General features: G+C 38.1%; 1 protein-coding gene across 1 annotated transcript; it reads right to left on the reverse strand.

Annotated features, from left to right (window-relative positions):
* Positions 1 to 2535: 2535 nt before the first annotated feature.
* Positions 2536 to 5942, reverse strand: LOC148024426 (NAC domain-containing protein 77-like). The gene is made up of 3 exons (XM_087693698.1): positions 5584 to 5942; positions 5011 to 5330; positions 2536 to 3297 (listed from the first exon to the last, which is right to left on the reverse strand). Exons 1-3 carry the CDS (start codon positions 5834 to 5836, stop codon positions 2869 to 2871), a joined length of 1002 nt encoding a protein of 333 aa, XP_087549824.1. The 5' UTR covers positions 5837 to 5942; the 3' UTR covers positions 2536 to 2868.
* Between the last annotated feature and the right edge of the window lie 7529 nt (positions 5943 to 13471).

Genomic DNA, 13471 nt, shown 5'->3' on the forward strand with positions numbered 1-13471 from the left:
AAGATAAACAAAAAAATCCTAATCAATCAAAAAGGTTTTGGCAACATAAAAGAGTAGATTTAAATATAAGTAAATTTGCAAAAGAGAAGATGGGATCTCCGCTTTACCTAGAGTTGGTTGGTGCAAGAAGAATAAATTTCCAAATTTATGATCATCTCTCAAAAACCTTATTTCTCTTAGATGAGAGATGTGAAAACCTATTGAAAATTATTAATATAACAAAATAGAGAATTAGCTATTCAAAACATCAATTTCTCTTAGCGTAGAAATTGAAATCAACTATAACGCTACCAAAATAGGGATATGAGAAAGAGAAGGTTTCTATTTTCTATCAAAAATTAGTAAATGTCATCACTATAAAGATAGTATTTTAGACAGATAAAAGTTTCCATTGAATATCATATTGCACTCATATATTGTATGAGTGCAATTATTTTGCAAGCCATTGTTTCTATCTCGATAATGCTTCACTATGTTTGCACCTTATGACTTGAGCCCAACACAAAGAGACTATTTCTCAATTTGAAAAATGGTAAATTACCTATAGTTTGGGGCTCAAGGCTTTAGATACAATGACCACACAAGAAAATTTCTTTGGGAAACCACAAGTAACGTAACACCCTTCTTTATGTTAAAAATGTAAGACAATGATATTTAAGATATAGCTTATCTTGAATCCTTGTGATACGTAAAAATACTTATGAGTGACTCCTCTTGAGGGAAGCACCATGAGATATTATTTAGATAGGTACTCCAATGTCTTGGAATGAGTGAGATGAGCGTGAACTAGGGGTTATCACTTTTCACTCAATGATAAAGAAAGGAATTAGATGATTGGAAATGCATTTGGAAAATGATGATTAGCCAATATCTAGGATCGTGTCTATCAAGCACTTGGCCTAATACTTGAATAGGATAGCTAGTAAGCTATTGTGGAGCAACAAGTTTAGGAATGACCTAAGTGAGCCTCTAATAAACACTTTACTCATGCCTAGACAACTCAAAGGAAAGCAATACTACAGATGCTAGATTAGAAAAATACAATAGGAGGGTGTGAAAGACCACCCCCTCACTCTCACTTAACTTGTTATTGTGGAAGCCAATCACACTTAAACTACCTACTTAAAAAATGGATAACGTTGCTTCTCAATGAAGACTTTGTGAAATGGATGGATAAAACAATCTCGGGGAAGTTAATATATGTATATGCTCTACATCACGTGTGTTCAAGGCCTATTTATAAATATTATTATCTGTGAATTTTTCTTGAATAAAACATAACCCTTTCTATTCAATCTGTAAATAACCCCTTTATATTACACCTTTATGTATGTTAAAAAAACATATAAAAAATGGTATTTTTAAAATACATTATTTTTAACTCATGTGAGGCACGCATACATTCATGAGTAACTTACCCGAGGAAACAATCAAGCTTGTATTTTGAGAATGTCTAGCTTTTACATCCATTTGTGCTGGTGTAAAACATCTGTTACGTTAATCCAATTATGAGATAATATCATACTTAAGACATAGAGGTGCACCCTATAGAATATGTAAGATAACACCTAAGTTCAAACGAAAGGGTATTTTATTTAGTAAAATTTACAAGATTATATTTACAAAAGGGGTTTTTTAATTACAATTTGAAAAAAAATCAAAATTTAAGTAAAAGGGGTCATTTTATGGCCTTTTAGCATGTAAAGAAAGGGTTTTTCTAAATTCCCTTTAAATGCACCTTATATAGATACTTTTTTATAGGTGCACCCCTGAGAGTTTAGATGGATTTGTTTGGATTGACAAGGGAGTAATGAAAGTAGTCAATCTTAAAAGAGTAGTGACTCTTAAGTTCATATGGAGTGCTAGGAATGAGAATATCTTTATAAGAATGCCTAATTGAAAAACCACTACATATATATTTGGAAAGCTCAGAACTAATATGATAGTAGCCCTAACAAGTGTTAAGCACCTTCTTCTTGCCTACATGTATAGGAAGATAAGTCCTACCTAGAATTCTTACCTACATGTATAGGAAGACAAGTCCCACCTTGAATTTTGAAATGGGATGGCTATAAGTCATGGTGCAAAAGTTTTTTCACTTTAATTGCTCTTTATTCTTATACAAGTTCTTGATTATTAAAAGAAAGATTGTATATGTAGAGAACCTCATCAAAAAAAATATTATTCTATGGTAGGGGATATTAAAGTCACCTCCAATTTGTATATAGTATTTTGCATGTGAGGGTTTGAATGCATATACATGGGCACCTTCTTATAGTGATTACACGAGCAACTTGGAGAAAATAAAGATGTGTACAAGTTGATAGACATTATTGTAAGTCATAAGCAAGCTACATAAATTTGCATGACTTTCACAAACATAACTAATCCTTTTCCCTAAAGTGAAGACCTTGGTCATGTATACTCTTAATCTCACCAAACAGAAATCATCCAATTAGTTTGCTAATTTTTGAGGAGATCTCTCAATATGAGAAACTTTGATGAATTCATTGCAAGTCAAAAACCTTTGTTTAGGGATTTGGGAAACATTTGCTTTTTTCATCTTATCATATTCTTCTATCTTTTAAATTGTACCATAAATAGCAAAATCAATGAGAAAGCAATTTGCCTGCAGCCTTAGACTCTAGATGTCACCCTAGCTGACCCATAAGGGCATAGAAGATACCTAGCTTGAAAAGCGAACCACAAGACAACCCTTTTTTTTGTTGTACATCCAAATTTCGATAGCAGCAGAAAAAGAAGACCCTAGACGACGCTTCAACCTTGAGTATATAGAACTTTGGAAGGGTGGATAAGTTGTAAGGCCAGCCAGCTAGTGTGGTGTTGCCCAGCCAGACTGAGCCGATCTCAGAATGTGTCGGAAAGGATGTCGTGGAAAAAAGATGAATTTAAAAAGCTGTAGCAGCTGCTGCTGATGAGACGAGTTGTGTCATCGTCGCCGGGCAAGGATGGCTGGTGCTCCCGTGAACCAGCCCGGGGGGGCGGAGGACGACAGCAGCAGCAGGACTGATGGCGGTGATGATGAGTCGGCCAGTCGAGTACGTACTCTAGCGCCACGTCATCTTTCCCTGAGCGAGCTGGCGCTACGGTCGTGCAGGACAGTCCAGCTTCTAGTGGGTCGTCCAGCTTGACGTATGGCCCCGTGTCGCCCACGTGTCTGTGATCCCCGCCCGCAACACCAGCAGCAGCTGATGAATCGTCAGCCTCGCCTGCAGAGGCGGAGCGTCCTTTGTTGAACACTCGACACACCACCCACTCCGACCCGCTTCCTGCTTCCTGCATTGCACGTGGCAGCCGCCCATTGGACCTTTAAACATTCACTTTGAAAACACGTCACTTGGCAACTACACGCACTAGTCCGGACTTACATCCCATGACATACTTGACTTTTACCCCGACTTGATATTCACGGCATTGTTCAGGGGTCCTTTCAAAACACACATGCCATGCCAATAGCTAAACTACTAGAGCTTCCACAAGCCATTAGTTTTTCAAAAGTACATTGGGTTCTACAAACAAGCGACAATACCACAATCAAGATTTACGATGACAATAATGTTATGATCATTATCAACTTAGCATTCCTCACCTGATATGGGGTAGGAGCCTTTGATAGTCATGTTCAAGCATAATGATGGATATAAAAGAGAGAGAGATTTTGGATCTTTTAAACAACTTACTACACAAGCAAAGGAATTGACATTATGGAAAAAGTAAAGTCAATTCTTCTTTCTTAACTTTTCTGGAGGTTTATAGAACTTGGTCGTAGAGTTTTCTCTTACGTCTTAAGGAAAACCAATTAGGTCTTGATGGTTGTCCATTCAATGTCTTAGATCCTAGATGTAACTCTCTCTCCCTCCCTCCCTCTTTGCCCCTCCTCTCTCTCTCTCTGTCTCATTCAATGCGTGCTTGTGTGCATGTGTACGTGCACATATGTGCATGCATAGGCATCTCTGTCAATTTCCTCATCTTTCTCTTACGTTTTAACCAACCAGGTTTTGATGGTTGTCCATTCAATGTTGTAGATCCTAGATGTGACTCTCTCTCTCTCTCTCTCTCTCTCTCTCTCTCTCTCTCTTTCACACATTGTGTGCATGCGTGTGTACATGCATGTATGTGCTTGCATAGATACCTCTCTCGATTTCCTCATCTTTCTCTTACGTCTTAAGGTAAACCAATTAGGTCAATGGCTCACACACACACTACATTCAATGTCTTATATCCTAGATCTCTCTCTCTCTCTCTCTCTCTCTCTTATGTCTTAAGGTAAACCAATCGTGTCAACGGTTTGTCCATTCAATGTCTTATATCCTAGATGTGACTCTCTCTCTCTCTCTCTCTCTCTCTCTCTCTCTCTCTCTCTCTCTCTCTCTCTCTCATTGTGTGTGTGTGTGTGTATACGTGCACATATAATTTCCAACATATGGAAAATAAGAGAACAAGTTCCTAATGGTTTTAATTTAGGGTTTCACACACCAACCTCATAAGTCAAAACATGTTAACCAACAATGGATGAGAAGCAAGACCTACAGATCCACACGTTACTTAACACTTGAAAGAGACCACAATCAAGCAACTTTCCATGACTATGGAAACTAGAGACAAGCTTCGATATTCATTTTGTGATTTGTGTTTCAATATTCCAATTTCTGAGAGCATTATAGTTTTTAGTCCTAAAGTCACCAAGAGAAGTCCAACCTAAAGAGAACAAAGCTTGAAGGTAGCTACATGTAGGTACTACAAAATTGTTGAACAAAACCAAGCAAGTTAGCCTTGCGAATGTTCATGGATTATGCATTGTGTAACTCTCCTACCTTGGACTAGGAACTTAGTGAGAATAAAGGAAAGGATTTAAATGTAGTTCTACATTATGTAGGGATTTTGTGAGAATAAAGAAAAGTATTTAGATGTAGTTTAGACAAATTGACAAATAATCTATCGAAATGACAGATGTAATGGACCATAAAGATTAAGAGGAGGAGCACCAACCTGGTCTCTAGAGTGTTGAACACCACTACTACGATACTCGTGCATGACCCAGTTAGTCTTCTGACCCTTGGGTGCTCGACCTTCATAGAAGACTAGAGTCTTCTTCCACCCCAGAAGGACAATATTGTTCTGGTTATTAACAACATCCTCAACTACGTAGCCTTTCGTACTTCTTTTCTTTAGTAAGATCTCTCGGTCCTTCCCAGTGGCCTTCCAGTAGCCAGCTTTTGTGGCTCGATTGGCACGAGTTCCACCCGGATATTTTCTATCACGAACTCCATAGAAGTACCACTCCTTCTCCCCGACCAAACTTGCCTTCTCTGCACAGCATCGCGATAAATTTTAGCATTTTGGTGCAAAGTGTCGACGTTTTTGAGGGCTTAAATCATCATAGCTCGGATCGTATAGGGTTCCTATATATTTGTTTATGCAAGTCTAAAACATGATATTATTTGCTTTCGGAATCAGTGTTCGAATTAACACAAACTATGATGCGGTGCTTCAGCGGCCAGTTCAGCTACCTATGAGATCTATCGGTGTCTGATTAATCTCATCTATGGAGAATAACATTACCCGGCAATTCCCAGGGCTCACAGTTCCTAAGGTCCGCTTCGATCATTGCAGAGTTTTGGTATGTTGGGTTGCGAATCTTCTTGGCGAGGTAGAAGGTGACCAGCTCTTCGTCTGTGGGGTGGAAGCGGAAGCCAGGGGCAAGGGAAGGCCATTCCACGGCATTGGCATCGTTACCAACAGGAGCATGCGGGTCGCTCATATCGTTATTAGTTGAACAGGTAGGCAAAGATGAGAAAGTATCGAGGTGATACATCTCGATGATTCCAAGGAAGCTTTACTGCAACTGCCAATCACGCACTGTTGATGATGATAAATGGGGAGAGGAATGTTCAGCGAGATTGTATGAGACAGAGCACAGAACGACGTGGTGCTGATATAATACCGGAAATGCCAGTGAATTAAAGTCTTATATAGAAGCTGATGAGAGAAGGGAAGAAACAGAAACAAGCCCACGTGGCATGATCTGGAATGAATAATGCGTGGTGCACGCAGAGGGATGTGACAGGGACCCTAATGGCTGCATACATGCAAGGTTTCATGATTCATCTACTTTGTCTGATATACACGCGCTTAAAGATGAGAGGGACAAAGAGTTAGACAGAGACTTAGATTCCTGAGAGGATTGGCATCACTTGGGCTAATGCAATAATTGGTTGTCATATCTGAGCAGCTGGTTGCATGACGTCATTGACTTCCTGAGTCATCCAAATAACTGTAGTCATTTCCAGAGCCACGTCGTCGGTATACCAATCTTATATCAGCTAAGTGTCATCGATGCACGCATACATCCATACATGTATGCACGCCGGAAGCAAGCTCGCTCTCTCTCTCTCTCTCTCTCTCTTTCCCGTGCTGCCAACTTTACGTCGTAGGTTGCACATGAACCTTAACTAAGGGCCTGATCACACCCAAGACCAATTGGGGAGGGAGACCCCACTCCCCACACAATCTCATGGTCCCACTCGCTGTGACACCGGGGGGAGTGCAGTTTTTTTACCCCTCTCTTTCTCCTACTAACCTCGAGGAAGTTACTATATGTACATCCTCTACATCACGTGCATTTAAGGTCTATTTATAAATATCCTTATCTGTGATTTCTTCCTGAATAAAACATAACTTTTTTTTATTCAATCTATAAATAACCCCTTTATATTACACCCTTTTGTATGTGAAAAAAATATATAAACATTGTATTTTAAAAATACCTTATTTTGAACCCATGTGATGCACACATATATTCATGAGTAACTTACTTGAGCTACTAACACTTGGAATAAACCCCATGGTAAGGTAGCACTAGCAGGAGTATCGCTTCTCATTGTTTGATGGTGAAGTTGCTGAGTTCCACAACCAATTGTGACAGCCTCTTTGACATCCAACATGTGATTGATTTTCTCTCTCTTTCTTCCACAATATTTTGCCCCACTAGTGTGACCACATTGAAATGTTAAGACTCCCCAAGCCCATTAGCACCCATTGCCCCTAGGTGTGACGAGGCTCTAACATGCATGTGAATGTTTGCAAGCTATTGTGAGAAAGGAAAATATTAGATAGTTATATCCATTCAAATAATGGCACTTCTTCTTGTGACAAATCACATTATCATTTTGGCATGTAAAATCTTTAGCCCACCATTTATTTTTCTTTCAAAAAGATGCTCAAATAGTAAAGGGCAGAAACTGAAAACAAACCAGTCTTATTTTGATATATGATAAAAAGGCTCAACTTTCCAACATCTAGTGAAATAGATGTCATTTTCAAGGGGATATTTTACATTTTAATTTTTGTTTTATTTTTTAGATAAGGTGCACACACCCAAATGCCTGTAGGGTGGGCACCTCTCTGCATACATTGCTTTATTAGAGAGCATGAAACAACCACACTAGTATTGCTACCATGACCATATAAAATATGCCCCAAGAAAAATGAACAATGAAGACTAATGGTTACATTGGGACCCTCTTATGAACCTACCAAGGAGGAGGACCAAGGGCTTGTTTGAGTGGGAGAAATAGCCCAAAATTAAACCATTAGTTGAAGCCTAAGATTCCTAGCATATCTTTTTCATTTGTGACATTTCAAACCTCTCATGGTCTGTTGCTTTTTGGAGCACTAAAGCTGTTGGCCTCTTTAGGCTACAAGGAATTCTCACCATGGTAACATCTTTCTAAGGTTCAAACTTGTCACCCTCTATATTGTATGCAACTTTGAAAGGATACCATTTACCTTATTTTGGAAAGCCTAAGAGACATTTTAAACCTCTCATGGTCTGTTGCTTTTTGGAGCTCTAAAGCTATTGGCCTCTTTAGGCTACAATGAATTCTCACCATGGTAACATCTTTCTAAGGTTCAAACTTGTCATCCTCTATATTGTACGCAACTTTGAAAGGATACCATTTACCTTATTTTGGAAAGCCTAACATTCCTAGCATATCATTTTCATTTGTGGCATTTCTAACCTCTTATGGTTGATTGTTTTTGGGATCTCTAAAGCTATTGGCCTCTTTAGGCTACAAGGTTTTCTCACCATGGTAATGTGTTTGTAAGTTCAAACTTGCCACCCTATCTATTATTGGCAACTTTTAGAAATGCCATTGTTTGTCGTGTACCCTTGTACCGTGCCTCTCCCAAAATGGCCCATTTTGCAAATGATGACAAGCATACAATTGCCACAAAATTATATGCATGTGATAGTCACTATGTTGTTTACACCACTACTCTGAGGTCCTTTCCAAGAATCATGATTTGATTTAACTAGCCCACATACTAAGGTATGTGATGTCATGAGCCTATATGTTGTCACAACAAATGAAAGTTCTCCACCAATAGAGAGTTGGTTGAGGCATCTCCATGTCTATGTATGTCTTTCACACTCTTTCTATTCAATCCTATTTCTATTGAACTCTTGTGTTATATATTCTACAAGATAATTCATACAAGAAATCACATTCTAATAATAAAATAGGACAATATGTGATACTTATATACGTCCACCTATGTAAGTCATACTCTTCCTGTCAATCATACATCTATTGTTCTCCTTTTATTATATATATTGTACAGTCTAATTCATAGAAGGAAGCACACTCTAATCACAAAACAAGTAGTGTTCATAGAAAGTCAATAGAAAATCCTTCAACCTTCACTATTTATGGATCATTTTTTAGATTTTGTTGGTCTTTTGTCATAATATGAATGAAAAAACTCTAAATTTTAGTCTTTTATCGTAATATGAATAAATCAACTCTTACTTTTATAAATTAAAAAACATTCTCTCCAAGTTCTCAAGGTTTTTCTTCGTTGCATCAACAATTCAATTGAGACTACAACTTTATTTCTCATAAAAATTGGAAACAAGACATATTGTATTGTCTAATTGATATAAGAAATGATACTTTGATCCACAAAACAAGTAGTGTATAAAAGGCCTTTGACCTTGATTGTTTATGGGTTGTATCTCAAATTTATTGGTCTTTGTCATAATATAAATTTAAAAACTCAGCTTTAGATTTAAAAAAAACCTTATTCCAATATTTTCAAGATTTTTTTTCCAAAGTTAAAAATTCACTTGACCCTAAACCTCAAGCTTTTAATTTTTTTTTGGAAACAAGATAGCTTCTGATACGTCATTCCATAGATAGCATGCTCATGTTGATATCTTTGATATGATGAACAATCATTAATTCCTATCAATTCTATCATTGTAATGAGTTTCGTGGCCATTAAAAAGACTTTGTAATAGTTTTTTGCAAGTTTTTTCAATAACAAATTTTGTAGGGCACATTCAATATCTCATGTAATGAAAGAAAAGAGAATGATTAGTCTTATGATCTACAAGGACAAGTAAAGGTGCACATAATATGATGCATAGGATATTCCCAAAGGCTTGTGTAGTAAAATGAGGAGTGAGAAGTCACTACACGTGTAGTGTCTTATCCATAAGTTCACTTATTATTAACTCTTCAATCCAAGACACACATGTAGCTAGATTTCTTATTTTAGATGTGTGACCTCGAGGACATTGTTCTTACACGAAATGGTCTCTTTATTCACATATACATTGAGGAGTGCTATTCATGTGAAGAACATCACACATGTTTTTAATAAGTGCTTGATCTCTTCAACATGTATGCTTTTAACCACAATCAATTTGCATCATACTAGGCATGATGAAAATAAAAATATCCATATTGTGTATAATTTAAAGTATATGTTAGTAAGAAAATACATCAATGAGAAAATAGAAATTTATTGAAACCACTTGTGTTATTGAATCATACTTGGCACTAATGCACTATAGGTTTACTCACATTACACATAAAAGTCATGATTAGTGATAAACCATATATAAATAATGCAAGATTCCACCGAAGATGACCATTTTATGGTCAAATCAATGGCTTTTATTCACTACTTCCCTAATTAATTAATTGTTACTAGTCTGGTTTAGTTGTATGGTTGTCATTAAATTGATCATAATTATTATGTAGTAGTAACACATGGGCTCCAACATAGAATTTTACTAATTCCGTGACTCACAATGCTCATGTAAACATTAATAAAATGTGCTTGGATAAAAATAACTATTAAAAACATTGTGAGTCATAGAATTTTAGTAATTCTATGACTCACAATGCTCATGTACTCATTAATAACATGTGCTTGCAAAAAAAATACATATTAATTTATAAAAATGGAAATGTGTGCATAACTCTATCAAAATACCCAAGTTTACCACATAAATTTATATGTCATTCAAAAGGTTTAAGAGAAAATCCTAGGGTCTTTTGAATCATAAACAATCTTACAATTTGAAATCTTGATCGTGATCCTTATTTCTATTATAGAGACTCATAAGAAGAAACCTCATTAAAAGTGCATTTAAAATCATCTCCTCAAATTCATAGCATTATTTCAAAGTTTTATGTCCATACAATACTTGTGCTTGTCATTATTCTTATTTGATTTCTTCTACTATGGACTACTCTATTGTTGTGGTTATGAGATTCTACTGTGGACTGCTCTCCATGAATCATCACTATATTATCATGCTGAAAATATGCACCAGCAAGCTATAAATCTATTGCTCATTAAATGAAACTAATTGTGCCACGATTTTTTGCTGAATATAATATGCTTAAGTGGTGCTTATACTATTATTAAGGTACTTTTTACTACTGGAAAATCATGATGCTGCTGTCACTTAGAGTCGCATTGAAGATTGTTGGTTTTTCTATTGAAAACTGATTATGGAACAACGCTCTTCTTGTATTCTGTTACATGAAATCAAGGTTGAGTTTACTTTGTTAAGACCCTAAAGTACATTCTTGCCTCTAAGTTGTCTACTTGAGCTAGTGGCACCATCAAACTACTGATTCACATCTTTATTTTTGATGTGGAACTGCTATGATTGCACCATTCATCATTACTAATCATTTTGAGCTGAGATGAATGCTTCAAACTATCAAAGGAGATAGGAGAGACTAGAAACAGAGAGTTGGACCAAAGAACAGGGCAGTATGCTCTCATCCTTCTTCTTCTTCATTATTCTTCATGGTCTTCCACACACTTACTGTAATACATAATAGTACTATAATCTATGTCTATGACTTACTAAGGTTCTATTTATAGTTGGGTTACTATCTCAACTTATTAACCACACACACACTAATCTGCTAAGCTACAACTGGATATAGCTCGATAACTCAAGTGAAGTTAATGTTCTTGATCCTTAGCACTCCCCCTCAGGCTCAAGAAATACACTACACCCCAAGTAGCTCTCTAAAGTGATTGAACTTATCTTTATCTAGTGACTTGGTAAAGATTTCAACTACTTGGTCTTCGGTTTTGACATGCACGAGATTTATCTACCCTTCGAGTACCATCTCTTCTTGTATGAAGTGATAGTATACCTCTATGTATATTCTTCTGGCATCACTACAAGGAAACGCATGTATAGCGACGGTAGGTAGCGACACAGGAATAGCGGCGTCGCTATTTGCATCGCTATTAGTGTCGCATTTGCGATGCAAATAGCGACGCAAATAGCGATGCCCCACAGGGAAAAAAAAGAGGGCCGAAACTCGAGCACGTTTCATTTCACGCATTCGTGAGACATTTCGAGAGGGAGAGCGAGAGAGAGAGCGACCGTTTTGCATAGAGGGTGAGAGAGGGAGAGGAAGAAGGCTTGCTGCCGCCGCTGTTCGCGAAGGAGAGGAGGAGCCGCCATCGCAAAGAGGAGCTGCCAAACCCTCGCCAAATCTTTACAGTGAGTCCATTCTCTCTCTCTTTTACTTGTTTAGGGTTTAATTTGTGTATATTGAGAGAGGGAGAGGAAATGAGAGAGAAAGAGAGGGAGAGGGAGAGGGAGGGAGAGAAAGAGAAAGAGAGGGGGAGAGAAAGAGAAAAAGAGGGAGAGGGAGGGGGAGGGGGAGGAAATGAGAGAGGGAGAGATAGGGAGAGAAAGAGAAAGAGAAAGAGAGGGAGAGGGAGGGAGAGAGAGAGAAAGAGAGGGAGAGGGAGAGGGAGAGGGAGGAAATGAGAGAGGGAGAGGGAGGGAGAGTGCATTCTCTCTCTATTTTACTTTTTTTAATATAATTTTTGTATATATATTGAGAGAGGGAGAGGAAATGAGAGAGAAAGAGAGGGAGAGGGAGGGGGATGAAATGAGAGAACGAGAGGGAGGGAGAGTGTATTCTCTCTCTTATTTATTTATTTTTTGTATAATTTGTGTATAATGAGAGAGGGAGAGGAAATGAGGGAGAGGGAGAGGGAGAGGGAGGAAATGGGAGAGGGAGAGGGAGGAAGAGAGAGAGAAAGAGAGGGGGAGGAAATGGGAAAGGAAGAGGGAGGGAGAGAGAGAGAAAGAGAGGGGGAGGGAGAGGGAGACATTAAACATAATAGGGAAATAAGAGAGGGAGAGGGAGAGGGAGGGGGGGGGGGGGGGGAGATGAAAACACAATAGGGAAATGAGAGAGGGAGAGGGAGGGAGAAGAAATGAGAGAAGGAGAGGAAGAGAGCAAAAGGAAATAAGACAGGGAGAGGAGAGAGAAAAAAAGAGAGAATGAGAGGAGAGAGAAAAAAAGATATGATGTTAAACATAATAGGAAAAGATAGAAAGAGAGGGTGTGGGTGAGGGTGAGGCGAGGGAGGGAGAGGAAATGAGAGAGAAAAATAAATGAGAGAGAGAGGAGAGAGAAAAATAGAGAAAGATTATTAAACCTAATGGAAAAAGAGAGAAAGAGAGGGTCAGGGTGAGGGAGGGAGAGGAAATGAGAGAGGGAGAGAAAGAAAGAAAGGGAAATGAGAGAGGGAAAGGAGAGAGAAAAAATGAGAGAGGGAGAGGAGAGAGAAAAAGAGAAAAAAATCATTAAATCTATTAGAGAAAGAGAGAAAGAGAGGGTCAGGGTGAGGGAGGGACAGGAAATGAGAGAGGGAGAGAAAGAGAGAAAGGTAAATGAGAGAGGGAGAGGAGAGAGAAAAAAATGAGAGAGAGAGAGAGAGGATAGAGAAAAATCATTAAACCTAATAGGAAAAGAGAGAAAGAGAGGGTCAGGGTGAGGGAGGGAGAGGAAATGAGAGAGGGAGAGAAAGAGAGAAAGGAAAATGAGAGAGGGAGAGGAGAGAGAAAAAGAAATGAGAGAGAGGAGAGAGAAAAAGAGAAAAATCATTAAACCTAATAGGGAAAGAGAAAAAGAGAGGGTCAGGGTGAGGGAGGGAGAGGAAATGAAAGAGGGGGAGAAAGAGAGAAAGGGAAATGAGAGAGGGAGAGGAGAGAGAAAAAGAGAAAAAATCATTAAACCTAATAGAGAAAGAGAGGATGAGAGTGAGAAAGGGAGAGGAAATGAGAGAGAGAGAAAGAGAGAAAGGGAAATGAGAGATGGAGAGG

Source organism: Lygodium microphyllum, chromosome 15, assembly GCF_053477565.2.
Source record: "Lygodium microphyllum isolate KBCC chromosome 15, Lygodium_microphyllum_v1.1.10, whole genome shotgun sequence".
NCBI lineage: Eukaryota > Viridiplantae > Streptophyta > Polypodiopsida > Schizaeales > Lygodiaceae > Lygodium > Lygodium microphyllum.

Bases quoted from the DNA above. Each gene is read 5' to 3' on its own strand.
- LOC148024426 (XM_087693698.1), bottom strand. From the start codon at position 5,836: ATGTATCACCTCGATACTTTCTCATCTTTGCCTACCTGTTCAACTAAT. The intron at 5,331-5,583 runs GTAATGTTATTC...GATGCTGTGCAG, and splicing joins TGAGCCCTGGGAATTGCCGG to AGAAGGCAAGTTTGGTCGGG. The intron at 3,298-5,010 runs GTTGGTGCTCCT...CGTGCAATGCAG, and splicing joins TTCAACACTCTAGAGACCAG to GAAGCAGGAAGCGGGTCGGA.